At 46.8% G+C, this 27,070-nt stretch overlaps 1 protein-coding gene across 1 annotated transcript in view; it reads left to right on the top strand.

Moving 5' to 3' along the window:
• Positions 1-680: 680 nt before the first annotated feature.
• The window catches only part of efnb3b (ephrin-B3b), a gene marked incomplete at both ends in the record, with an annotated part of 70,526 nt that continues 44,136 nt past the window's right edge, over positions 681-27,070 (top strand). Inside the window, one exon of the mRNA XM_079215953.1 lies at positions 681-829. Within this exon, the coding sequence (XP_079072079.1) occupies positions 681-829 (149 nt within the window). The remainder of the gene's footprint in view (positions 830-27,070) is intronic.

The raw sequence follows: 27,070 nt of genomic DNA, 5'->3' as shown, positions 1-27,070 counted from the left end.
CCGTTTTAAACCGCGAACCGGCTCCTTCCTAACGGGACTTAACGACACATTCCGTCCTCCTCAGCCCGGCCTGACATGTCGGAGGGCAGCTCTCCTTTCCAGAAAACAAGGTAATGGGAGAGAAACCACGCAGAGTCGGCGCGGACAACAAGGGAACATTGTTCGGAAGAAGACAATCAGGGCGCACCGAGAGGCAGCAGAAATAGCTGCTGGGTGGCGAAACGTGTCCACAGGACTCCATTCCGTGGAGTTCTATTTGAGTCGAGGAGCACTGATCGGTGGAAGAAGAAGAAAAAACGACAAATTGATGGGGAAAGTCATGGGATTGGCACTGAAATAGTAGCTACACGACCGTGCACGCGCACAGCCGCTGACGCTTTTGGAGAGCCGGACGCGCGGATTGAACAAGTTTCTCCTGCACAATTTTTCCAGAGCCAGCTGCTTCTTCTTCTTCTTTTTGTTGTTGTTGTTGTTGTTGGTGGTTTTGGTTCGATCCAGTCCCATGAGGTTGTACACTCCACACTTTGACTGCCTCTACCTATCAGCCCCCTCGGCTGCAGGCGCACCTCCATTGTTTTGAGAAATCTCCTCGCTCGCCTTAATACTCAGAAGCAGCAAAACACACACACACACACACACACACAAAAAACTAAGTATATATTTGCCCATTTCTTTTTTAAATGGGGCCACATGTGCTGGGCGTCAGGGTTGGAATGGCGTGTCGAGGAACTGGGAATAGATTGGGGATCCTGCTGATATTCTTACTGGATTTACTGGCGACGACGGCCAGCAATATGGAGCCCATCTACTGGAATTCCTTGAACGAGAGGTAAGAGCAGTTATCACCGGCTATTTACACGTTTCAGATTATATATATATACATTTTTTTTTTAACTCATCCGAGTAATCGCTTTGATTTGAAGAGGAGGATTGGGTTGACGTTTAATTTATGTAAGTAACTCTTAAGTGGCAGCAATGCAACGCGGCAGACACAAGACGTTCCATAAGGTCAGCAATTTGCTGCTGTGTGTGTGTTTTTTAAGCCAAGTTCTCTGCACTATCTGTTGTTTGCAATATGGTCCAATACAAGCACATGGATACACCTTGAGTGTCCCACTGGCTGCTCCAGCTGTACAAAATAGAAGCGGTGTGGGATGACAGAGAGGTGAGAGAGAGAGAGAGAGAGAGAGAGAGAGAGAGAGAGAGAGAGAGAGAGAGAGAGAGATAGAGATATGCTCTAATTGCTGTTGCCGGGTGACCTTGATCTGAAGTCCAGGCCCTGGCCCGCAGGCCTCCCAAACACCCACTCGGCCCCTCTCGCTCATTTGCATCTTTCTTCTTTTTCTCTTCCTGTCCCCGGGAGGAAGGTGTCGGGCATTAGCTGAGGAAATGTCATTTTTAGAAACACCTCTCGGCCTGTCCGGGCCCTAACGACCGACACCACTTTTCTCACACCTCTGCTAATTTTCCAGTGTCTGAATGGACGACCGGTGGTGGCGGGGAAGAGGAGGAGGAGGAGGGGGGGATAACAAGACGGCCTCTATGTATGGAGTTTATTTTTATTTTTTAAGGGACACCAGGCTTTAATTCTGGAGCTTTGACATACATGTTATATATCTCATCTTAAAGCCACCAAACTATCCGCCTCAAGGCAACGCTGTCCTTGCTCTCATTTCTTCAACATTTGCCGACATGACTCACTTTATAATGCCCCCCCAAAACAGCTACAAAAGCAAATTCAGACTCACTGATGCATGCTGTAGCAGCCTACCAAACCGTGCCATTCCCAGCTCACACCCATGCCAGGGGCCTTTTTTCTTTTAAAGAGTGTAACAGGTTTTAACGCGCTGGAGGCCATGGCCTGCCCAGTTTCTCCACAGATGTGACTGTGCGTGGGCCCCCGCTGTGGAGCCAGGCATGAAGCCCTTAATGAGGGCTTTTTGTCAGCAGTGGGCGGATTCACCCAACAGGGAGTAGAGTTGGACACGCGAGGGTGGCTCTCAGTGAGAAGCCAGCAGCTCGGCCTTTTGAGGCCTCGCAGGTGATTCCACGCCATTGTCTCCTAATGGAGTTTGGTGTCGGGTGGGTGTCAGGGCTCAGTGAATGGGGGGGGGCTGGCTGGCAATTAGAGGGGTGGTGGCTCCGACGGCAGCCTCCGCAGTCATTCCCACAGATTTGCTCACTCATATATTCAAAATACAAAGCCTATTGTATACTATGGAGCTTATTCGCGAGGCTTACTATTCATAGTTAATCAGCTTAGTCATTCCTCCAGTTTATTTTCTTGGCCCCTTTTTCTTTTCTTTTCATTTTTTTCTCTTTACGCACTTCCATGTTCTTGTTTCTCCTCGGCCCCGACGAGAGCAGCAGACTACTTTACTTTCAGCTGCCTGCGGGTGAAATAGGTTTTTGGCCCTGGGCTGAAATATGTTGAGAGCCCCAATGCTCGTCCAAATAGTGTGCGTCTTCCAAGGACTAAGTCCTGAGCCCACACGCATGCGGCTTGTACTTCTGAGGCGAGGCGCAAAGCGAGCGGGAGCAGCCGTCTACATCAAGCCGGCGCAGGAGTGTGCGTGTGGTTTCACATCTCGTCCGTGCAGCAAATGGACTGTCACATTGTTAACCTCTCGACCTCTGCTGGTTGCTCTGCTTTGAAGTTCAGACCGTCCACCTGCAGCCTCCTCTCCTCCCACCCTCCTTTCCGCTTCTGCGAGCAATCTCCAGCTCCCTCTTCTTCTTTCTTATTATTTTTCCTCCTCCTCGTGACGCTTCGATTCCAACGGCTTCTCGCCCCCCCCCCCTTTTCTTCTTCTTATTCTTCTTCTCCTCCCTGTCACTTTCCGTCTGTCTCTATCTCTACCTCGCTCCGTCACTCCGCCCACCCTCCGGTGCAGTGACCAGACGTAGCAAATTGGAAACATGTGTCACATCCAGCCACTAATTATAGCGCTACAGCAGCCACTGACGGACCGAAGACGTGTTAGGAGTGACAGAGGTGAAGAGGAGGCCCCCTCTGGGCCGAGGACACGCTTGCCTCAGACTCGTACTACCTGAACACCTTCCGGAACACATCATAATAATAACTAGAAACGGTCACGCTGACGTAAGTTGCAGTAAAATAATAGTATCGAAATGCTCGCAGGCCGCCAAGCGCTGCATCCACCCTTTTATTGACTGCTCCATCCGTTGAAATGACTCCGGCCTGTCGGAAAGAAAAGAGACAGTGGTGCTCAGGGAGGCATATAAGCAGAGCCCGGAGCCGGGAGGTGAGTGAGAAACACGGGGAGCGGTGGAGGGAGCGGAGGCAGCCCTAGCCCTAAGTAAATCAATAGCAGTTAAGTCTCAAGTGCCAATACAGGTTTTGCTTGAGGAAGAGAGAACTGAACCGGAAGGATCACCTTGGGAAGTGCCCCCCTCCCCCCACACACACCCGAGACATACATTATCCTTATCTCAGCATCTCCTATTATTGGCCTTACACGGCTGCCCTAATGAAAGATCGAATCTTACATCACTGCTCACACAGGTCACACTAGTGGTGGACACACACACACACACACACACACACACACACACAAATAAAATGAATGCAAGTAGAAGTGCGTCTCTGGCTTTGGTCACTCCTCTGATCACGGGATATGGAGTTTGGTAGTTTTTGGCCCTTTTGCGAGTTTGATTTCCGTGTCTGTTCTGATTCACCCCCCCCCACCCTCGCGTTCTCAGCTTCTCTCCTCCTCCTCCTCCTCCTCCTCCTCCTCCTCCTCCTCCTCGTCCTCCTCCTCCTCTCCATATACCCCAGTAAAAGGCTGTAGATTATTGTAAACGGCTGCTGAGGGTGGGCGTCTCCCTCGCTCGGCGCTCGCGGTGACTTGTAATACAACTATTCCCCCTAAGATCCACATTAATATTTAATCCCCCCCCACCACCCTCCCCACACACACACTTTCCCGTTTCTCAATAATTCATTAATCGCCGGCTAATTGGCGCCGGATAAAAGACTAGCTAACTGGGCTAAGTGTTTCAACTACAAAAAAAAAAGAATCAGTAGAAAAAGACTCCTTAAAAAAGAAAAATCACTGGAAATCTTCTTGGTGAGGGCATTCTGGGACTGAGAGTGGAATAAGTGTTAGTAGGTCAAACAGGGTGTTGTATCAAAGGAGCAGCATTCCACCCATTTATTGATTGTTTGGAACCCCACACCCGTCCCCCCCCCTCCATAATCTCCACCCGTAGGTTTCCCCGTCATGAATAATGCAGGCCTCCGCCGGGGCTTTTTCTGGGCTGTGTGGATAAGTAAGCAGGAGCTCGGTAAGCCTACACGCATCCTTAGGCGAAATGATTAGAGAATATCCACTGGGTAGCTTTTATTTTATTTCAAGAGCGAGGGTGTGTGTAAAAACAAGAGAAGGAATGTAGTGGAGAGGAGACAGAGAGAGAATAGGAACCACATTGCTCGAGCCGCCCGGCAGCAGCTCCCTTTCTCTTCCCATCTCCCCTTCTCCCTCGGTGGAAAAAAGAAAGAAAAGAGAGGAGTGTGCGTAAGTTTACGAGCTGCGAGCAACAGGAGCTGTGAAAAGAGGTTTCAGCTGATGTGGCAGAATGGAAAGGCCAGAGGGGGAGGGGGGGGGTAAATGTGGCCAGAGGCTGGAACCATTTTCTTTCTTTCTTTGGCCATTGCAGGCAGATGGACACACAGGTATGCAGACAGACTGTGAAAAATCCATACACGTGAACGGACGGATCTATTGCATGTTCTCGACAGACGCCCACAGACACACACACACACACACACACACACACGTAAAAGAGACTCAAGGGGCTCGACTTCCCCTCCCATCGATGTCGGACACATGTGTAAAGAGTGTGTGGTCCTGATGTATCTTCTTTGTCGCAACAAACACACACACACACAGACAGGAGAGAGGTGAGGGATTTGGCAGGCGTCACGGACTGTTGTTCCACTCGGAATTCATTCATTATTTTATCACTCGATTATAACTTTATTTGGCAGGGGCAGTGCACATTCATCAACATCATAACAGCCATAAAGTGCTGTTGTAAATGTGCTGGGGTTAGCTAAATAACTCATTTACTTCCCCAGTCCCTGGGGCTTCAGAAGTGACTTTGGGATTTTTGTAATTGTTAAAAGTGCTGATGATTAGGATGAAGGAGATTAAGAGCGTGTGGGCCGGCTGAGCTGGTTCAGAATGTTGGAACACAAGCGGCAACAAGCGGCAACTTTCCTCGTCTGGAAGCACGCACAAACTGGAACGCGCACACGTTCACAAGGGCAGTGGTGGTAACAGTTATCCAGGCCTATAGGTCTGAGGGGAGGGGGGCGGTCACATGTGACCCAGCATCACTGGGCAGATTGCCCAGGGTGGCTGAACCCAGAGCCCCTCAGCAAAGCCAGACAGCACACACACAGACACACATTGGCCTCTCATTAGCTTGCTTCACAGCACACCCTTCCTAAGCAGGATCATCCAATCCTCCTGGCAGCATTTGGACTCGGCCAGGTCAATCCTCGCTCCCCCCCGGGTGGGACGAGGAGAGCCGTAATGAAAGTGTGTGTGGACTTTATAGAGTGCAATCTGGAGGCAACCTCTGTCACGCTGCTCATCACCTCCTCTATCCTTTCTTTTCCTCACAGCCCTTTTTTCTTTTTCCTCCTCCTCCTCTTCTTTCCATCCTCCCCCTCTTTCTCCCTCCTCCGTTTTGTTTGGGCTCAGCATCACGAGACGCCCCGCTCCGCCGCTCGCCCCGCACGTCTCCACAACTTTGGGTCGGGCTGCTTTTTCAGCAGCTATACCGCGGCTTCGCCGTCATTCCAGATAAACAGCACAGCAGCAGGAAGGAGTTGACGCTCTTGTCATTTCATTCGTGTGTGTGTGTGTGTGTGTGTGTGTGTGTGTGTATTCTGGTTTGTGACAGAGGATTTGCTGGTATGTGTGTGTTTGTGCCATGAATACTAAATGGTGTGTTAGGATCTCCAGGCTCGAAGCCCTTCTGATGTGTGCCATGTGCAAAAAGTCTCTTTATTTTGTCTGCAATTGACTCATGAACCCTTGTTTTCTCGCCAAAACCTTCCATTTTAATAAGTTTCTTTCCCCCCTCCCCAACCTGTTTTCAATAAAAATCAGATTGTTTCAAGTATTTTCCACGATTATGTTGAAAATGTCTCGATCCCAGTGCAGCAACCTGCATTATCCTCACTTCTTTCAAGATGCAGGCACTGGGGAAAATTCTAGAAGGGTGCTGATTTCCGACTGAAAACCTGATAAGATTTCTTTCTTTTTTTTCTTCTTTGAAGAAAATCAGGATTTTAAGACTCTTATAAAGCCCTTTTCCCACTGGAAAAAAAAACACCCGCTAACAACTGGCTTTTGCCTTCAGTGGGAAAAGTTGCAATCGGCCAGTTCATTCCCGGGACACATGACTGAAGTAATTACAGGTATTTATCAGCTGCAGCAACAATCGCCAATTTTTTTGCAGATTTTAACATGTTTAAAAAAAAATGCCGAATACGTGCACATTTTGTAGAAAAAGAGTATGCTCCCCTCAAGCAACTAGGTGGAGTCCCCTTTTGCATAGCCCGACACATGATTAAACACAACCTGTAAAATGCAAAACAAAAGACAAATGTTGTTCCTCGGCAGCCGGAGTTTAATTTCAGTTTTCGGCCTTTTTCGCGTCCTGTCACTTTCCTCAGCACTGAGCGCTCCATCACTCTTATCTCGCCGTCTTGCTGGTGGACGCCGGCCCAAAATGGTTTTGTAACTGAACGCTAGAGAGAGAGAGAAAGAGAGAAAGAGAGAGAGAGAGAGTCTTCACAAGAGAGACAAATGAGGGGGTTTGCTGTTGGACAGCTGTGCCTTGTCCCAGCTGAAGTTTTGGCAAACATCTCTGGACCGACATGAGCAAGAGGGCAGAAATGGAAGGAGTGGGGGCGTCGTCGGGGTGAGACGAGGGAAAGGGAGAAGGTCGGGGAAGGCAATGGAGAGCATGAAAGAAGACGGCGGGGGGAAGGCCGGTTATTGAGAGAGAGATGGATGGTTTGATAGCGGTAGTGGCCGATGTGACGCAGCCCAGACAGGGAGGGTGACTGATGAGCTACAGGTCACCACCATGACTAGCTGCTTCCTGCTCACATACAACCCAACCGGCCCCTCATTCCTCATTACTGACACGTCCCATAATATTTATCCCTGTGAAGTCCAGCATGAAACCTGGTAAGCCTTAAAGGAATTCACTCACTTCTCTTTGGGCAGAGTGGGCTCTTTGATCGAGTCGGCGTGGAGCGGTTTAGGAGACTGGCAGCTGTTTCCCCCTCTCTGTGTTTACTACAGCTCATGCGATGAGATGCCGCAAACACCCACTTTGTGCTTCAACTTCACACGCGGCATCTTGCGCGACTAACCGCTGCCAAATGCCTCGTAGCAGAACAATGTGTTGATAGACTTAATTTGCCAAAAGCTAAATCAATTGCTTTTAAAGAAGAAAGCTGCAGTGTTCCACTGTATAATCAATATATGAAGTTCATTGCACTCCAGGATGAAGCATTGTAATTGACCACCTTTCATATCGTAAAAGAGAGTGCTGTGTGTGTGTGTGTGTGTGTGTGTGTGTGTGTGTGTGTGTGTGTGTGTTTATGTGTGTGAGGGGATAGTAATACAGTGATTGAAAGACGCCCAAGTATTTCTTGTGTAAGAGTCTTATTCAAAAGTCAACTTTGATTCCGGTCTATTGAGGCTCCAGTCAAACGGGGCCTCTGCCTCGTCTTTGATGGATTTCATCCCGCGTCATTGCCGGTGAGTCTCGGAGTCCTCGCTCTTTGATTCCGCAAAACGCACTCCAAATAACCCGACGTTCTTTCGGATGCTTTTCTTTTTGTTCCTCCATTGTAGCCGAGGTGGAACACAATCTCACAAAGTCATGTCAGGAATAACAAGAAATGCTCCGTCAAATGACAAAATGGACCTAGAAATGCGAGGCGCCCAGCCGGCAGCTGTTTCTTTTATTTTTTTTTTTACTTGCTGAAGTGGTTACAGGTGGCCTTTCCCTTTAAATACCTAATGTCACATTAATATGTTTTGGCATGAGAAGCTGTTACCAGTAGATACACAGTAGAACACACGAAGCCGCAAAGATAGTAAACATACATGAATCACCATGCCTGCAAAGAGTCTGGGAACAAAGCAGAGCAACTAAAAACACAACACAGTATATGGCTTTTTATTTGGTTAGAGGGGTGGATCCTCTGCCGGTTGCAACAGACGTTTGGTCTCTTGTGTGGGAGACCTGTTACTCCAAAGCATCTTAGCTTTAAGACAGTCATTACAATGGGTCAGAGATGATCCTTTTGCTAAGAGGCTTCGGTATGGAGCCTTGTCGTCCCCGTCCCCCCCTGCTGCTACAACGACCCGTCCTCTTGAAACTCGGGTCCCTTCTAAACAAGCGTCTGCATCGCCCCATATGAGCACCGGCCTGCTTCTCTACCTCCTATGTTTTGTAATATCAGCCATCTCCGACGCCCAGCACCTTGATTATCTTCCCAGGCTTCACACTTTCTTCTCTTTTGATGCTTGTGTGTGTGTGTGTGTGTGTGTGTGTGTGTGTGTGTGAGAGAGAGAGAGAGAGAGTGTGTGTGAACATATGCATAGTTCTAATTAGGAGGTAAAAGACCATTCAGTCCATCTGGCTTTGGCATTAACCAATCGTTCTTACGGTCTATGGGGAAACTGACCTTGGCTAGCTGAGCGGGGGGAAAATAATTCTGCTCTATTTTCCTGCGTTCTGCATCGAATATAACTTAAGTGAGATTGACGTTAAAAATGAAAGATTGAGATGTATTCTTCACTTTTGAATGCAGAAGGTTTGGGTAGCTATAGCTGTTACTGGAAGTTGTCAATGGGCTTGGATCACACACTGAGATGGAGTGTTTCTGTTTAAATTATATTATGTTTTTATTATAACATAATAGTCTCAACATTACCCTCACAAATTGATTCCCTTAAAGGAACAGTTCCACATCTCAGGAAATTTACTAACAAAATACTGACTTTGATGACATCATGAAGTAGCTCATGGGAGTTGTTGTCTTCGTTGTTAAAAATCGATTTGACGAGACTCGAGCAGAAATAATGTTCACGGACAAGCTAGTATATTAGATTTGTATTCATGTAATCATATTAAAAATAACTTTGTAAAAAAGTTGTTAAAATGTCACTGTGGGTATTAGCTTGGTGGCTGGCGTGAGCCACTTGTCATAGCGGTGTATTGTAGTGAGGGTATTGAAATATCTTATCAATAAATTTGATTACTTTGTTGCAAAATGGCATGCAATTGATTAAAAAAAGATGCTGTGTGGTTGAAAAAATGCTCAGTGGTTGGCAGACTTCCTCCCTCGCTGATGTATCATCTGATGTATTTTGCCAGTAAAAGTGTATCAACCTGAAAGCGGTGATTTAGGGACGAGCACAGAAGTAAACTGGCGGACTGCCTCCAAATGGTGTTTTTTTTTTTTTGCAGTACATGGAGTGCTCCGCAGTGCTTTGTTGTGTAGGACAAGAAACTCTAACACGATCCATCTTGTATAAAAAGAACGGTGAAGTGGATTGTTGTTCCCCCACCCCTGCAAAATGGCTTTAAAACACGACAGAGCTGCTTCTTAGCGTTCTTACCCTCCTCTGCTCTCTCTCGCTGTCTCTCTTTTCTCTCTCTGTCCCTCCTGCCTTTGTCCTCATGTCTTGCAGTCAGCGTTAACACACACCACCAGCATTCATATTCACACACACACACACATACACAGCCAGCCATGCATGCACACACACAGTGGAGGGCTTGTATACACACACATATTCATGCATGCACAGATGAAACATGTTATTGCTCTCAGTGCTGGAAAAAGTCCAAGTGGAGGGGTTGAGTTTCTTCAGAGGTACATACCCCCCCTCTCCCTCCTTCTCTCTCTCCGTCAGTAGCGTATCCCTCACTCCTTCCTTTTCTACTCTCTCTCTCTCTCCCTCCTTCACTTCTTCCTCCTCCCTCCGCTCCCAGTGAACAAAAGACCCCCCCCCACAGCGCTTTCACTGAAAGCCCTCACACACACTCGGCACTGAGGCTTCGCACTCTCCCACACGCACTCTTACCCCTCTCGTCGCCTGTAAAACCGGTCCACTTCTCCGCACTAATCCCCCCCTTCATTTCTTTTGTTTTTCCTTTCACTTTCTCTCTCGTTGCCTGTCTCGACACCAGTGTGCATATCCTTGTCTTCATATCCAGCCGTTATCATGTTACAGCTAGTTGGCAGACAGTAAGATGTATTCCCTCCCTTTAAAAAAAAAGAAGAAAAAAAAAGAATTGCTTTCTTCATTTTCTCCCTTTTCCCCCTCTCAGTTTGTCTCTCTTGTTCTTAGTGGGTGGCTTTTTGATGTGTAGTCTCTGTTTCTCCTCATTCGCTCATCACTGTCCAGCAGTAAATAGGTCCTCTGTAGTGAAGACAGGATGAATAATCGTGATTGCCTATCACTGTGGTGTAATTTGGGAGGAACTGTGAGCCGAAGCCGGGCCTAGACACACACACCCACACAGACACACACAGATATATATATATATATATATATATATATATATATATATATATATATATATATATATATATATATATATATATATATATATATATATATATATATATATATATGAGCAGCTGTACCACTCCCTCAAAATCAGGAAGCCTTTCCCTCATTAGCTACCCCGTCCTCTAACATCCCCTCTAAAAATCGTTCTTATTCTTTATCAGTCTTGCTCTCCATCGGACTGCAGCTGTATTGGAGGTCCCCAGCCACATGAGGGGGGAGAAAAACAGATGGATCGCCTTCCTTTCTTCCATCCTTTCTTTCATCCTTCCTTTCTTTCCTCTCTCTCTCCCTACTTCCCCCACAAGGCAAATCAAGCCAGAAGAATGCTGGTGAGCGGGGGGGGGCAAAAGCTTTACTTTTCGACAGTCTCTCTCTTGTGTCATTTGGTTTTCGGTTGATGGATGGGTGGAGCCACTGTGGGTCACTGTGCCGAACACGTGCAGTCCCGTACCTTGTGCACACATGTTCCCGTTGCGTGGCTCTGCTAGCCCGCTAGCTCTCTGGCTGTTTGGTGTTGCCGTTTGAAAAAGTATGCGTGTGCGCGCGTGTGTGTTTCTTTGCAAGCTAACACACACAGCTGCTGTGGTATTTGTATTTGGTTCCCCACTCTGTGCGTTACAGTAAAGCCACTGGTCCCAGTTAGGCCCATAGCCCATCTGGAGACTTAGTCTTGGGTGGCCGTTATATATATATATATATATATATGTGTGTGTGATTGTGTGTGTGTGTGTGTACAGCTGAGCATTGCAACGTGTCCAGTTGGAACTTGGTAAATCACCCGTATTATCTGATTTATCAAAGCCTTAACATGGCTGCTGCAGAGCGGCGGGAACAATGGAGCGATCATGCCCAAGTGCTGTAATTCAACTGTTTGTTTAAAAAAAAAAATGTTATCTCCTTTTAATCAAAACCTTTGCTTTTCTCCTTATGTTTCCTCTTAAAGTAATCACTGCTGTGACGAGCGAGCTAACTCTATTATGGCGGTACTTAGCTAGAACAAAAGAATTCACTGAAGGTCTTGTTTAAGTGCTTCTGCACCCTCATGATGCCCTTGCATGCTGAATAGAGTTTTATGTGCGCGCGTGTGTGTGCGCGTGCAAGTGTGATTGTGTGGATGTCAGGCATGCGTCATGCGTGGGTGCGTGCACTTGTGTACATGCCCTGCGTGGGTTTGTATACAACCCCCCCTCCAGCACACCCCCACCCCTGTCCCTCCATTGCCGCATTAGGCATTATTTGCAAAACAACACAATCATGTGAGACAAAGCGAGGTTTCTGGGCGAGCATGAAAAGAGAGCGTGGTAACAACAGGAACTGGCCTGTACCACTTGACCCCATCTCGGGAGGGACGGTGATGAGGTGGTGATGAGGTGGTGTGTGTGGGAGTGGATGGGGGGTGGAGGTTGTAAACCAGGGGAGAGATAATCCCTGCAGCCACAGCGGCCTCCGTGTGCTCGGGCTCTAACGTGGCGTGCTGGGCTGTCAATCACTCAACAAAGCTGTCTGTAAGGGGATTATGAACCCACGGACCCTTCCTCCTCTCCCTCACCCCTCCCTTTTTCTCCTCCCATTGCCTTTTCCCCTCTCTTTTTCGCTCCAGTCAATTTTGTTCTTCTTTCTCTTTCCTCCCGGGGGCCAACTCTTGCATCCCCGCCTCTGTTTTTTCCACCTTCAAACCGACCCGTCAGTCCCCTTGTCCACTGTCCCCTCACAACAAAATGCGTCTTTCTCCCAACACACATTCTGCTTTGCTGTCTGAAGCTTAGTTTATCTTCAGCTTTCCATCCGTCCTCCCTCTGTCCTCCGTAAGCCCCGTTTCTCTCTCTCTCTCTCTAATGCCCGTCTCGCTCCTTCTCTATCTCTTCGTCCCACCCGTGTGTTATGCCTCACCTAGACAAGAGACAGGTGTGTGTGTGTGTGTGTTTTTGGAGGTGACAGGTGTCCCATACTCAGGCTGAGGAAATAGTCCTTGCACCTAGACACACAAAACAGTCAAGCCTTGATCGACACCTGAGACTTTCTGTCCTTTTCGTGGCCTGTGCACCCTCAAAACCCACTTGCACCAAGAAGCTGTCGTCTGGATAAATGTCACCTCTCCCATAAATGTGACGAATAGCTCGCAGTGCTATATCTTATCTCTCCGTCCTTAGCCATGCTGTCTTTAAACCCAACCACTGCTTCAACCGGCTCCTGCGAGGTGCTGACAGAGGCCCCTCCTCCAGCAGTCACCCTCCATTAATTCCCAGTTTTTCCTCACCGGCTATCTCTCCATCTATCTGTCTGTTAAACGTCCGCTTAGTTTAAACGTCTGTCAGTGCGCAGACAAGCTCTCACTCTTCACCTCCGCTAACCGGTCCTGTTCCATCTCTCTCTGTCACCTTTTGTTTTTAACTTCCCCCCCCCTCTGTTTTTGCACGCGCCATCTCTCTTCTTCGCCGTTTGCCCGCTCGCTGGTGACTCGACCAGTTTGGCCAGTGGATTACATTAATTGGTTAATCTGCCACAACCCTGTGCACACTGTCACTGCTTTAATCCAACGTCCAGCACTCAGAAATGGAGAGTGGTCTTTCTGTGAGGAGTGAAAGAGATTAGGGTCAATGTTTTTACAGTTTTACATTAACTTTTAATTAAAGTTCACATCTTTCGGGCAGTTGTTATTTATTTACAGGTTTAGCGTTTGTCTATTTCTATGTAATATTACAAAAAGGTAGTTTACTCTCTAAAGGAGACATGATCATTTTAAGGTTCATGCGTGTATCTTGGGTTTCTACTAGAACATGTTTGCATGTGTTAATATTCAAAGCCACACATATAGTCTGTATTTACTTGTATTCATCCGTTTTAGCGCCTGTCTCTTTAAGCCCCCCGCCCTCCTTTTCCCCCGGAAAAAGCTCAGTCTGCTCTGATTGGCTTAAGAGAAAGAAATATGGCATACCTTTGCAAAGGTGGTTCTCAAGCCGTGGGCGGTACATTTTACTGAGCATGCATGTGACAGAGGAAGGGGAGCCTGGCTTGTTGAATCACTTTTCTGATCTAGCCCCTAAAACACTGACTCTATTGGGACTCCAGATATCCAAAATATGTGCACAAGCAATACCCAACGTGTGTTTTTCATGATACGTCCCCTTTAAAAAAATAATTTCTCAAAAAGCCATTTTTATTTTGCATCAGTTATTTAAGGAATATATCTGTATGTTGGCAAACACATATTATTTTTGTTATTTTATTCAATAACCTCAGGGGCAAGATTAGATTTACTTTTTCCCTACCATCATTTTAAATCAAATTAATTAATCCAACAGTGGTTTTCATGGCTAGATTTAGACTTCTTGTTAACAGTAATAACCCTGAAGGAAACCATGACGCAAAGAGACTTCAATTAAAAACAGTGAGAGAAAAAAAGAGAAGATGAAGAGACGCTGACATTTAACAAGCATTCACTTCAGCATTAGGAAAGCACGATTCGACAACGATGGAGAGTAAAAGTGAGCGCGATGGGAGACGAGGCAGATAGCGGGAGACTTAATGCGGGTGACAGGGTTGTTATCTAGCAGGCGGCTGATGGTTTTAACAGCTGTATTATCTTGTGTATCTTATATTGGATTAAGCTTCATTCTCTCACGCGCCTCGCACCCTGATTGACGCTCTGATTAAAGACATCCACTGGCTGAGAGAGAGGGAGAGAGGGAGGGTGAGGGATGGAGTCAGGGATGGGGAAAATAGAGTGGGCAGTGCTTGATGGGCTGTGAGGGGTCAGCCTCACCAGTCTCTAATGGATTAATATAGGCATGTGGCTCGCAAGAGAACAAATACCGCACTGCATTTTCCAATAGAAGGCTCCCAGCGGTTTTGCCGCTATAAAAGTTTTAATGGGAAGCAGCGGCACAATTTGGCGCAATTAAAGTGGGCTTACCTGGGCCCGTGGAAGAAGGAAAAAGCAATATAAGCATCAGCCAAAATCGTCTGGTTTCCAGCTCAAACAAGCCAAGAGGGGTGAAAGGGGAGAGGTGAGAGGAGGTGCGAAGACAATATGAGGTCTGGCTGAGTGAGAAAGCTCTTAGATTTCTGCTCGCACCTCCAAAATCCTCTGGCTATAAATATTATTGCGCAGAGCCCAGCAAGTGAAATTGTGCAAGTGTTTTGTGTTGTGAATGTGTAATTTATACCCTCAAATAAACAATTATTTTGCGTTATTCATGCCCACCCATGTGCATGTAGATTCTGTTTTTCTTTTTCTTTTTACAATTTTCTTTTACTCCAGTTCAAGCACTGTTGACGGAGGGAGCAAAAAGGTGGAAAGCAGAATTGTATTTTAAAAAGAGGAAGCATTGTAAAAGACGTGAACGCGTCACACCTCTTATTAGAAACTGTGACTCTGATCTATTGGCTCTCATCTCACACTCCTTTTATCTCTCTCTATCTCTCTATCTCCCATCTTCTCAAATTCTCACCCTTCGCTCGTACCTATCTCCCGCTATTTCTCACTCGTTCTCTCTTTCATACCCTGCAGTCTCTCACCAGCAAAAAAAAGAAAAACTTCTCATGCTCAGTTTGGTGTGCAGCCTGTCAAGCTTGCTTTGAATACACACACACACACACACACACACACACACACACACACACACACACACACACACACACACACACACACACACACACACACACACACAGCAGCAGCATATACTCCTATAACTCTAGCATACAGCCAAGGGAATAATAGAATCAAGGAATACTCTGAGATAAAGCGGAGGAGGGGGCGAATAAAAGGATAAAGCAGACTGAGAGGGATAGAGAGCTTCATATTATTAATTTAGCTGGAGAAAGAGAGAGAGAGGGAATTTCTTTCAATCCCCCCCCTACACCGCTGCATCCATAAAGCTCTATAGTGGCACACAATGAAGAGATTGTAGCAGGAGGGGGGAAACAGAGAGGTAGATAATCCATCCCTCTATAAACCATGGAGTTAACTGTTTCATAGCACCGGCCTGGCCCACTTTCATTCCTCCGTGATCGAGCCTCTCGATCTAATTTCCGTCTCTTTTACGTACTTACTTTCATTTTTTTGGGTCTTTTTCATCTCCGTCCTTCCATCCCTCCCATAGTTCCTCCATCTACCTCTCTGTGGGCTCTCTTCCTAATCCGCCAACATTTCTTCCAGACCTATGGACTGGAATAAACCTGCCCACACACAGCCAAGATTGGGTTTGTGTCTGTTCCTGCACACACATTCAGTACATGCACACATACACACACACACACACACACACACACACACACACACACACACACACACACACAGCTCTCTGTGTCCTATATGCATGCGTCACATGCCAGCGTATGATTTCAGAGAGAGTGTATGTTCGCAGTTGGCAGAATATCTCCTCATCTGGCACGGGAAGAAGGGAGGGCGTCCCACAGCGAGGGATTACACCGAGTTACACACACACACACACACACACACACACGCACACGCACGCACGCACACACACACACACACACACACACACACACACACACACACACACACACACATTTATTGGCACATATTTTCACATTAAGAAATGCAAAGCCCCACGCTTTCAGCCACACACAGACTTATTTGGGGTGGCTCACTCATTCATACAAATGTTTCAGAATTTTTTTTTTTTATTAGGAGTCGAAAAAGTTTGAAGAGGAGTTCAGCCCCATGTGAGAGAAAGTGTAAAGCCTCAGAAGGTATTGTGCGTCACTCCCTGAGGTTGGGGGATGCGTATATATATCCGCATCGCGGGGGGATGTCGACGCAGCTTCATGTTGCCATAAACCGAGCTGTCTCGGCAGGATGCGTCTGGCGCTGGGTAGCGGCTTGCAGCCTCTCTGCCCAACAAGAAGTGAAATACCAATGAAATGCATTTCTGTAATGGGCCTGCTGACAGTGCAGTAGCTACAAGCACAGGGAGGAAATAGTCTCCAGCAGCAGGCTGTTACTGTAAAGTGTTTCTTTGTCTCGGAGGAGAGATTGAAGGAGACCCAGCTCCAGCTCCAGCCCTTTGTATAAACCTGATTGATAGGTGGGTCTGACCTTTAACACCTCTTGAGAAATCCAAAAGTCATTCTCTCACCTTATATTTAGTCCCCTCTGTATCTGCTACACATGCACACACACACACACACACACACACACACACACACACACACACACACACACGCACACACACACGCACACACAAACACACACACTTCCAGACAGGCCCTGGACGGAAACCTAATTCTGTCTTTTCTTTCGCTCCTTTTAAAAAAACAACCTCCCAATTACAGCCACTCCATTCTCCCCCTCCCTCCCTCTCTCCTTCTTCCCCTCCCTCCTTTCTTAACGAGCAATCTCGTTAATGTCAGGGCGTCTCTTTCTCTCTCTCATTCCTTCCCTCATTCAGGCTTTTGGCCCATAGAGAGAGAGATATGAAGAAGAAGAGATAGAGAAATCAGAGTTCAGCGGAAAGAACAAGTGCCGGATGAAAGAGGGTTGAGGGGAAAGGCAGGGTGTGGGCAGAGAGAAGCCAGAGCCTCCGTAATAATGGCCAGACAAGTGTGTGAGATTACTGCCCTGGTTTCACGGGGGACATAATTATATGCTGCACAGGCTGTCAGAACGAATGAGATGAGGGGGGCTGTATTTAGTGATGCACCACTGAGAGATTGGTGAGGCGAGGGCGATGACTAAATCTTCACCACAGCTTGTGCACTTCCAGACCTGTGTGTGTGTGTGTGTGTGTGTGTGTGTGTGTGTGTGTGTATGTTCGCGGGATGAGTAATGTTAAGCCATTGAAAGCTGTAAATTATTCAGGGGCTTCATGCATGGAAACATTATAATTCCATGTCTGAGTGTGAATTACCCTCCGTTTTAACCCCAGGCACATATCTCACTCCAGCCCAAGGCCTCATGGGAGATTAAAGGGAGTAAATACTATGGAAGCCGGACCAGCATATAAACCACATACAGCACCTCGGCTTTACTCTGAAAGGAGTCGGTTTGAATCCATCTGACTGCTTGTTATCGCTGTCTGCTCCTGAGTGTCCCACATGCCTTAGCCAAGAAGAGATGGCCAAATTAAAATCCGGCCCCTCTGGTGATTGGTGTCAGGCGGTTCACGCCCGCACTTCCCACCGAGTGAAGGCCGCAGGTGTTTCCAATTCATCTGGTTCAATTACCCCAGCGTCCTCTCACTGGGATGTTATTTACTGGCCGCCCCTCTCCTCGAATCCAACTTGTTTTGGGCTCCGTTAGGAGGGGATCTCCGAGATGGGTATAACTATCTCTGTGATATCAGTGCAGAGAGATGCTGACAGCTTTTTAGTTTTACAGTGAATAAACCCCAGGACACAAAGACAACGAGCGCTTTTGCAAACGACAAAGATCCAGATCCATCCACATGGGAGGCATGTGAATTTGTGCTGAAATACTAAAGAGATGGCCAATCGGGGGATACAAATAATTAAAAAAGCACAATAATAATGTTATATACAGTACATCACCCAAAATATGCTCTCTTTGCTGTTGACAAAGTATTTTTATTGACGGAATATATGACTTTCTAGACACTGGAAATCTCTCCCGGGCTCTCCATTCCCACAAGGGTCAGCTCTATTAAAACATTTTCTAAAGGTCATCAGCCCAAAATTGTGTGTCACCAATGTTGGGCTCAGGGCGAAAGATTGACGTGCTTTTACTTTACCCTTACGGGTGAATGTGAGTTTTTATTTTTTTTAATGCTCGTGTCATTTGGCCTTCATGCATTCAATATCATAGCAGCACAGCATACAGATACACTTATAAGGGAAAACAAGGTTGGTGGTGGATTTGTTATTCATTCAGCCTGTATTGTGTGTTTGTAATGCCACCACTGCCTCCACATGCAGAAAGTGACAGTTTTATGACCATTCATTAGGATCTGTCTAAATACACTCCGGAACAAAGCACTGACTTATGTTGACATGACAAGAAGAGCAAATGGGTTCAGCGAAGACCTAAATTATACATCACACAAGACATTAAACATCACGAGCTGGTAACGCACAGCAGAATGTTCCTTTAATCTGCAGCCGGTGGGCCGTCTTCATGCCCTCCTCCGACTGCATTGTCACACTAAAGCTTTCTCCTCCAACAAGTCTGTTTCCTCCTCGCAGCTGACAGGAACTCAAGTTTGGGAGATGCAAGGTTGGAGTTGGTTTCTAGGGTGTGTGTTTAGTTGGGTGTGAGTGGGAGGTGAACTAGCATGCAGCATTAGTTCTGCTTGAGCTGATGTGTTAATTAGCCAGCCGGGTGCATAGATAATTAATGAGAATCATGATTAATGATTATACAGTATGTGCGGCTAAGGCGGAACGCAACCCTCTGATAAGGCGGAAGGAGGAGGAGGAGGATCACTGGCGATTCACCCTCTGCTGCGTGCCCGTCGTGTCTTTGTGTGTCTGCGAGAGCTTGCACGTGTGTGAGTTTTTGCATCTGACTGATGTGTGTGTGTGTGTGTGTGTGTGCGCGTGTGCGTGTGCGTGTGTGTTGCCAGGCGTGGGCGTTGATGCCAGTGTGAGTTAGCAGGCCTGGCAGTCGGTCGGCCTAATAACAGACTGCAGCAGGTCAGGGGGGCATTTAACACTTCTAAACACACGGGCAGAGTTGCCCACTGATGCCAGATCAGGAGGAAGACCTCACACACAGATCAACAGTGGAAAGAAGGACATCAGAACTGATCTGTTGTTGTTACTTAGGCAGGAGATCATTATTTACCCTGCAGACAATCTCCCCATCAAGTCCTTAACGTCTTAGTCTTAGCTTTCTCCAACACGCTCTCTGTGCAGCAAGATTATTTCAAAGGGCTTTCCAAAAAAATCAACTTGTTTCACTCATTTTCAAGTCAAGTCACATTTGTCTTGATTCTAGAGCAGCAACATTTCTTGTCTGGAGATCAATGAAATTATTTCTGAAAATTTTTGGTTGAAATATTCTCAACGCACATCCTCCTGCTCAGCCGTTGCCATGTTGAGAGTCATATGGAGGCAATATATATTCTCTGAATTTGGCATTTTAGTTAAAACAAAAAGGTTTAAAGTTATTTTCCCCTCAAAAACAAAATTCCATGGGTATATTTCATATGCGGTCAATTTTTAAAATCTTCGTCAATTTGATTATTTGTGTAATCAGTTAATTGATAAACATAAAACATCTGCTGTTCTCAGCTTCTACTACATTCTCTCTTATACGTCACTGTAAATGCATTACCTTTTGGTTGGGTACTGTTGCTTTGGCACTGAGAAATTGCATTGGCATTCCCTGACATTTCATACACCAGTTGCATAACATCATTAAATGTCTGCTGAGCAACATTGCGTCCTTGTGGCTAGAAAAACTCTCCTCGAGGTGGAGGTCCAGGTTGGCGAGTTCACAGGACAACGTCCCACTGCGGAGATATCAAATATGACATTATTTAAGCTGATAGCATAAATTGAGTTCGCATATTAATCTTATCTTAAATTCCCTGCCAGAGCGGGGTCAGACCAGAAGACTAAATTAAATTAATTTTGAGTTAAACACTGCCCAGATAACATTCTTCTGATTCTTATTGAGTTTAGAGACTGAACTGAGGTGATCTCATAGATGAGTGAGTGGAGCGGTAGCACCAGCACAGGGACCGGGTTCAGTCTCCAGGTGGGCCCCATTAAGTATGAATAACAAGATAAATGTGTGTTTGGCAGATAGAAGCGCCCACTGAACGGCAAACGTAGCAGTCTGAGATGTGGAAGAACGCTCAGGACAACCCATCCGCAGTTTGTCCGCTATGAATACTAACTCCACGGTGACATCAGCACCCCGTGGCAAGAGGCGGTTTGACCGCTGACCCGCGCACAATCGAGGCCTTGACCTCTCATTGGTGCAACCAGCAACATATGATGCTATCTCGCCCAATGGGGCCGAGGCTTGGGAACAAGCTGGGAGGGGGGAGGGGTCAGAGGGATGACATACCACTGCTCGCCCTGTTTGTGTGTGTGTGTTAATCTGCTTTGTCTGACAGGATGCACCATCAGCAGTCAAGCGTGACCCTTGACCTCTAACCTCAAATAAGGGAGGATAGGTGTGTGGAGGTCCACCCCCCTCCTATTAACAGAGAGTTAGAGCTATTTATATATGTGTATACATATATGTTTAAGGGTGTTTGTGCGTCATGGCATGGGGGGATCGAGGAGGACGGAGATGAAGAACAGTGTGTTCTGTACTTTCTCCTCTCTCCTCACTGCGCTCTCTGATGAGGAGACAAATAGCTATTGTCATCAAAGAGATGCTGGAAAAAGCAGCTCGCGCTGACGCTCCCTTTGTGGGGATGACAAAGGCCATTTTCAAGCTCTGCGTCTATCTCTGTCACCTCCTCCTCTTTCGCTCCGCTCCCTTTTATTTAAACCCCTGTCCTCGCCGGCCGGCCCAGGCCGCCCTCCTCTCCTTTCTTCCCCCTTTTCTCTCACGCTGAGCCTGCCGTCTCCTTAGTCATGCCTCTGGCCTTTTCTTTTTTTGTATCCCTTTCCTTCTCCCTTTTCCTCCTGCTATGTCCTTGCCTTCAACACTTTCGCTTCATCTCCCGCCGCCCATCCATCTTTCCAACCTCGCTTTGCCCCCAACCGTCCTTTCACCTGCCACGCTCCTCTGCCGGGGGTCGACCCAATTATTCCTCACTCATCCTTTTTTTTTTTCAACATTCCCTTCCTTTTCTCCCCTGCGACGCCTTGACACACACACCTGTAACCCAGCATGACATCTCAGAGGCTTTCATCCATCCCTCCTTCTCTCCTTGCTCCTTTTTTTAAGACTATTTTTCTCTTGCACAAATTTACGTAAGTACTCTAACTCTCCGTGTTTTCCTCTAATTCCACGTTTGCTCTCTTTTCTCTCCATGTCTGATGTTGCACCTATTTATGCGCCTGCTGCCTCTCCTTCTCGCCATCTCCCTTCACTTTTTAGCTGTCAATCAACCAGTGACGGAGGTTTCTTTTTGCCAAACGCACGAACATGCACCCAATTCCAACCAGTTGAGCTCAGTCCAATTTCTCTCTTTGAAGAAAGGAAGACGTTTGCAATCCAGAGATTTGGGTGGTATGTTCATGGGAAAGCAGACGGAGGAGAAACTACTTCTCTTCCTCCGTCTCCCTCGTTCCCTCCCTCATTGTCAGCCGGTGGTCTCTCCGGAGTTCCCCCCGAAACAAAGGGAGGAATAAAACAGTATTTTTAGACCCTTTCATTTTTCTATTACCATAATGATTCGGGCTTTGTAGAATCGTTTCATGTGTATTCAACTGTGTGCCATGTTTATGTGTGTGTGTGTGTGTGTGTGTGTGTGTGTGTGTGTGTGTGTGTGTGTGTGTGTGTGTGTGTGTGTTCAACAGGGTGTGCTGGGTGTCTTTTCTGCTGCACTGCTGCTATCCTCACTCGGGAGCCCAGAGGTTGAAAAGCAGAGCACACACACACACGCACACGCACACACACACACACACACACGCACACCCTGCAAGTCAGTCATACTCATCCCCAGCCGGGCCTCCTGTCTATTTATTCCTCGATTCATCCGATTCTTTATTTATTTTACACGCTGCTTCCTAATGCAAATAGGTTTGTCTGCTCCCTGCCGAACGGTGGGAGCAGCATGGGACCCGGAGTGAGTGTTTCTCTGTTTGTGTGTGTGTGTGTGTGTGTGTGTGTGCAGGCGAAAACGTGAATCTGTTTGCATGTGGGAGGATGGGTGAGAGTTTATGTGTGTGTGTGTGTGTGTGTGTGTGTGTGTGTGTGTGTGTGTGTGTCTGCCTGTCTGTGTCTGTGTCTGTGGGACCCAGTGAGTAATAGAGCCAAAGTCCTTATCTGTCACCAGAGAGCTGCCTGGCTCTCTCTCAGCTGTCAATCATCCAGCCCTAGAGACAAACACTTTGCTTCAAACACTATGAGAGGCAAAGAGAGAGCGGATGAGGGATGGATGAGGTAAAAAAAAAAAGAGAGAGAGAGAACTGCAGGTGGGGAGCGGTGAAGAGAAGGAGGGATAAGGAAGAGATGGAAAGAAAGAGGAGTGCAGCGGGAGGAGGCAGGTGTGGAGGGAAGTGAAGGACAAAAGGATAGAAGTTGTGATAAAAGTGAGGGAGAAGGAGGCGATGGGAGGGGGTATTATTTCAACACCTCTGTTATGTGTGCTGCAGGCCCCGCAGGTAAACTGGGAATGGAGCTTTAAAACACTTCACCTGCATGAATTAGACAGGCCCCTTGAAAATACCCGGACGACTTTTGAAAAAGCCACTCTTTAGAAAATAAAGTGGGAGAGAAGTGGCGAGGGGCGCGCACAGACGAGCTCAAGCACACACCCACACACGGCCATGTGCACACACACACACACACATACACACACACACACACACACACACTTTCTGGCAAAGCTATCAGCACTGAAATATTGGCATGACACACTTCAATATCCTGACGTGAGTGAATAGGATTTTCGATGACCTGGAGGCTTTCTCTTTGAGCATGTTTGTGTGCAGATGTGTGTGTGTGTGTGTGTGTGTGTGTGTGTGTGTGTGTGTGCATGTGCATGTGATTGTACTCATGTGTGTCTGTTTGCAATTGAGGCAGCCCCCAGCGGGCCCCGGACCCTGTCTGTCCTACTTTCATGGACGCATCCCTCCCTCCCGGACTGCTCGGACTCTCTGCTGTAGTGGCGGGCTAACTGTTGATTTTACCGCGGGGCTCCGCAACCCCTGGGTCGAGCCGGGACTGCCGCTCCAGCGCTTTCCCATAAGCCCTTAAAGCTTCCTTCAGCCGGGAATGGGATGAGGAGTGAGGGTGAGGGGGGGGGAGCCAAAGAGGAGGGGAGGTGGAGGGGGGGTGGGGGAGAGCAGAGGGTTTGAGCCCCAAATCGCTTCAAGATGCGTTCCACTGGAGTCAGAGCTGAGAGTCTGGGAGTCGGGTAGCGCTGCTCGGAGCCTGTGGGGGAAACCGAATGGAAGCCAGGTTCCCATTTCCAATGGTGGATTAAGCGCTGCTGCATATACACAAGTTCCCTGTTGGGACACACACAACAAACACACACATATCCTGGGATTTATATCCTTAAGAAAACCGTCTGAGTATAATAATTCCCTTACCATAACCTTATCCTTAACCCAAACACATAGATACTACATATTTTATTCATAAGCCTAAGCTTCAAAGATGAAAAGTGAAGATGGAATACAACAACCCCAATTTACAGAGATGGTGTCACCTAAAAAATATAGTTCAACATTTTGCGAAATATGCTCAATCTGTATACCAACAGATCCCCAGAAGTAAACAATACATTAATTAATTATACAAGTCTGTGTCCATATCCTGTACCATAGACTGATGAGCTGATTGATGTGTTCCTGGTTTTTGGATGGGACTCTTTATGTGGGTTTTTAAGGTCGTTGGAACCTTTATAAAATTCTCCCACCAGGAACCAACAATGGTTCTCTTATGGGGGACAAGGTGAAGAACCCAAAATGGCTAAATGGAGTGTAGGAACTTGGAGCTGAGTTGACAGGTTCCGGGAGTTGGAACATTTAGTTGGAAAGACAGACACACTTAGCAGCTTGGTTAAAAAAAATAAAAAATCTATGTCCCAGGAGCCCTGCATACTTGGTGGCCCCAAGGGGCCCCTATGGATTACACTGCTCTCCTGACACCGTGGCCTGACTGAGCTTAAGTTGAGTCGCCTTTAACTAAAGTTTCAGACTCCATGCACCCTGTGGCCTCTCTGCAGCAAAGTTGAGCCTACACACACACATCCTCCGGGGTCACAGATGGGGAGAGGGGACCCTCGACTACATGCATGAACGTATGTGGAAACACACACACACACACGTGCACAAACACACATAGCTTTGGAGATGTAAGTGACCCCCACTGTGGCAGGTCAGCGTCTCACCTCACTCCTTCACTCCCAGAGGGACGGCCCTTGGATGGTTCTCTGCATGTGTGTGTGCGCCTGTGTGTGTGTGTGTGTGTGTGTGTGTGTGTGTGTGAGAAGCATAGAGAATGAGAGCCACTGCATGCATTATAACCTTCAGTCCTCCAGAGCCCTGTGTGACCTAATTAAATTAGCGAGGTGGTTGGAGTGAATGAGTCGAAGCTCAAAGACTTTTCCCACACCAGGCATTAAGGCCAGCTGCCACCATCCATGTGTGTGTGTGTGTGTGCATATGTCATCGTGAGCTGTACTCTTAAACACACTACCGACCTCACTGGCAGTCACAGGGGGTCTGGGGCTTGTGTTTGTGCGTGTCCGTCTCGAGGGTCTGCTTGAGGCTCTGTCGAGGGGTTCACATGCGGAGGTGTATCCATTTGTGAGCTGGGGGGCCCTCTCAATCTCTTCCTCTCTCTCTCTCTCACACACACACACACACACACACACACACACACACACACACACACACACACACACACACACACACACACACACACACACATTTGTCAGGACTTGCGGTGCTCTGTCACCACACACCTCCACCAGACGACCTTAATGGGCTCAATCCAGACTGCTGCAAATCATCCAGAGTACATGCTGAAAATAGTATCTGGGATACTGTTTTAGGTTTGTATGATCCCCAAAGAAATGGTTGGGTTTTATGGTAGGACACTACTTTAAAAAAAAAAACTACTTTATTTCTCCACTGGGGCTTTAGTGCATGTCATCATGTGGAATGCTGCCAACACGGCTGAAAACATGGCAAAATAATAGGAGGACAGGAGGAACATTAACAATGTTGCTTGTTCCAGCTTGTAAAATGTTTCATATCATTTTCAATTCAATGTCTTAAATATAGAATATGAATTAGTGTCACTGTCTTGGGGTTTGGACTGTTGGTCAGACAGAATTTGCCATTGGAAGACATTACGTTGGGCTCTGGGGAATTTGGATGGGATTTTATTGACAAAAAGATTAGAGAAATCAATCAATTCATCAATAAAAAATGAAAGTAATCATTATTGATAGTCACAGACATGGGAAAACAATCGTTTACTATTGATTTAGTAAACAATACATAGTTGCTGTACAATGTAAATCTCAGAATGTGTTGAATCTTCAGATTAATTGTATTCAGCTAAATGAATCATTTTATGAAATACATACTTCATAAAAAACACTGTAATAAGCATTAAAAGACAGTAAAAGTAGCAAGGTTTTATACAGAATATTATACAAAGCAGAACATTAATAATTTAAGGATTAGTTTTAAAAATATATAAAAATAGACACCACTCAGCTGAAGTACGTGTAAAACACTGAGATTTAAAAGCATGTTCCCAAGATGTTCAAGTGCGTTGTAGATGAACATGCGATTATTAAACCATTTTTCAAACACATCTTCCTGGCTAATAGTTTATTAAAAAAAAATATTGCATAAATCCATCTCTGTAAGTGTTTTTGAACTCAAATGAAAGCAAAGCGCCGAAACCACTGAAGTGACACGGTTTTGTTGGAGGAGGAAGAAAGACGGGAACGCAGAAGGGTAAAGAGAGGTGGAGGAATGAGAAGTGGAGCGAGGGAGGATGGGGTGGGGTGAGACATGAACAACAGAGCAGCGTCTAGAAGTCGCTTCTCCTGAATGTTTGGAGGAGTCAAAAGAAGCCACGAACAAAAGTTCTGAGCTGCAGATGCAGGAGCGGGGGAAAAAAAAACAGGAACATGGATGCAAATGAGAGAGAGATGAGGAGGGAAGAGAGAGAGAGAGAGAGCGAGCGAGCGAGAGAGAGAGAGAGAGAGAGAGAGAGAGAGAGAGAGAGAGAGAGAGAGAGAGAGAGAGAGAGAGATGTTTGCTTGAGAAAAGTTTCGGCTGACCTGAATATGGATGCATTGTTCTGCTTTGTTCAAAGAGGAGAAGAAGTCTTCTTCCACAGTCGGTTAGTTAGTTCTGGTTTCTCTTCATGGTGCAGCCACAAGTTTCAACTTAATGTGATACGCTCGTCTGCTGCATTGTATCATATGGATGGTAGAGCACTGCAGGAGCGCAGCAACAAGAGAGATGAAGGTTGTGTGTGTGCGTCTATAGGAGGGACAAACTGTGTGTGTGTGTGTGTGTGTGTGTGTGTGTGTGTGTGTGTGTGTGTGTGTGTGTGTGTGTCTATGCGTGATCTTTTTAAATGCCAAGGCATCCAGCTTGCCTCCATCCTGTGTCTCCGTGGCTACGCCGGGTGTGATATGTACTGGATGTGACACAGACGCTGCAGCATTCTGGACTCTGGACAGGAGGATGTGTGTGTGTGTGTGTGTGTGTGTGTGTGTGTGTGTGTGTGTGTGTGTGTGTGTGTGTGATGACAAGGACACAGTTACCTTCAAAGTCCCATGATGCCAACTAACTATTCAAACATCCTCTGCATCCTTACCTGCTGACTGCCACCTCCC

The sequence above is a fragment of the Taurulus bubalis genome (genome assembly GCF_910589615.1).
Source record: "Taurulus bubalis genome assembly, chromosome: 3".
Lineage (NCBI taxonomy): Eukaryota > Metazoa > Chordata > Actinopteri > Perciformes > Cottidae > Taurulus > Taurulus bubalis.
The sequence above is the reverse complement of the archived record's forward strand: the minus strand, read 5'-3'. Positions and strand labels throughout refer to the sequence as shown.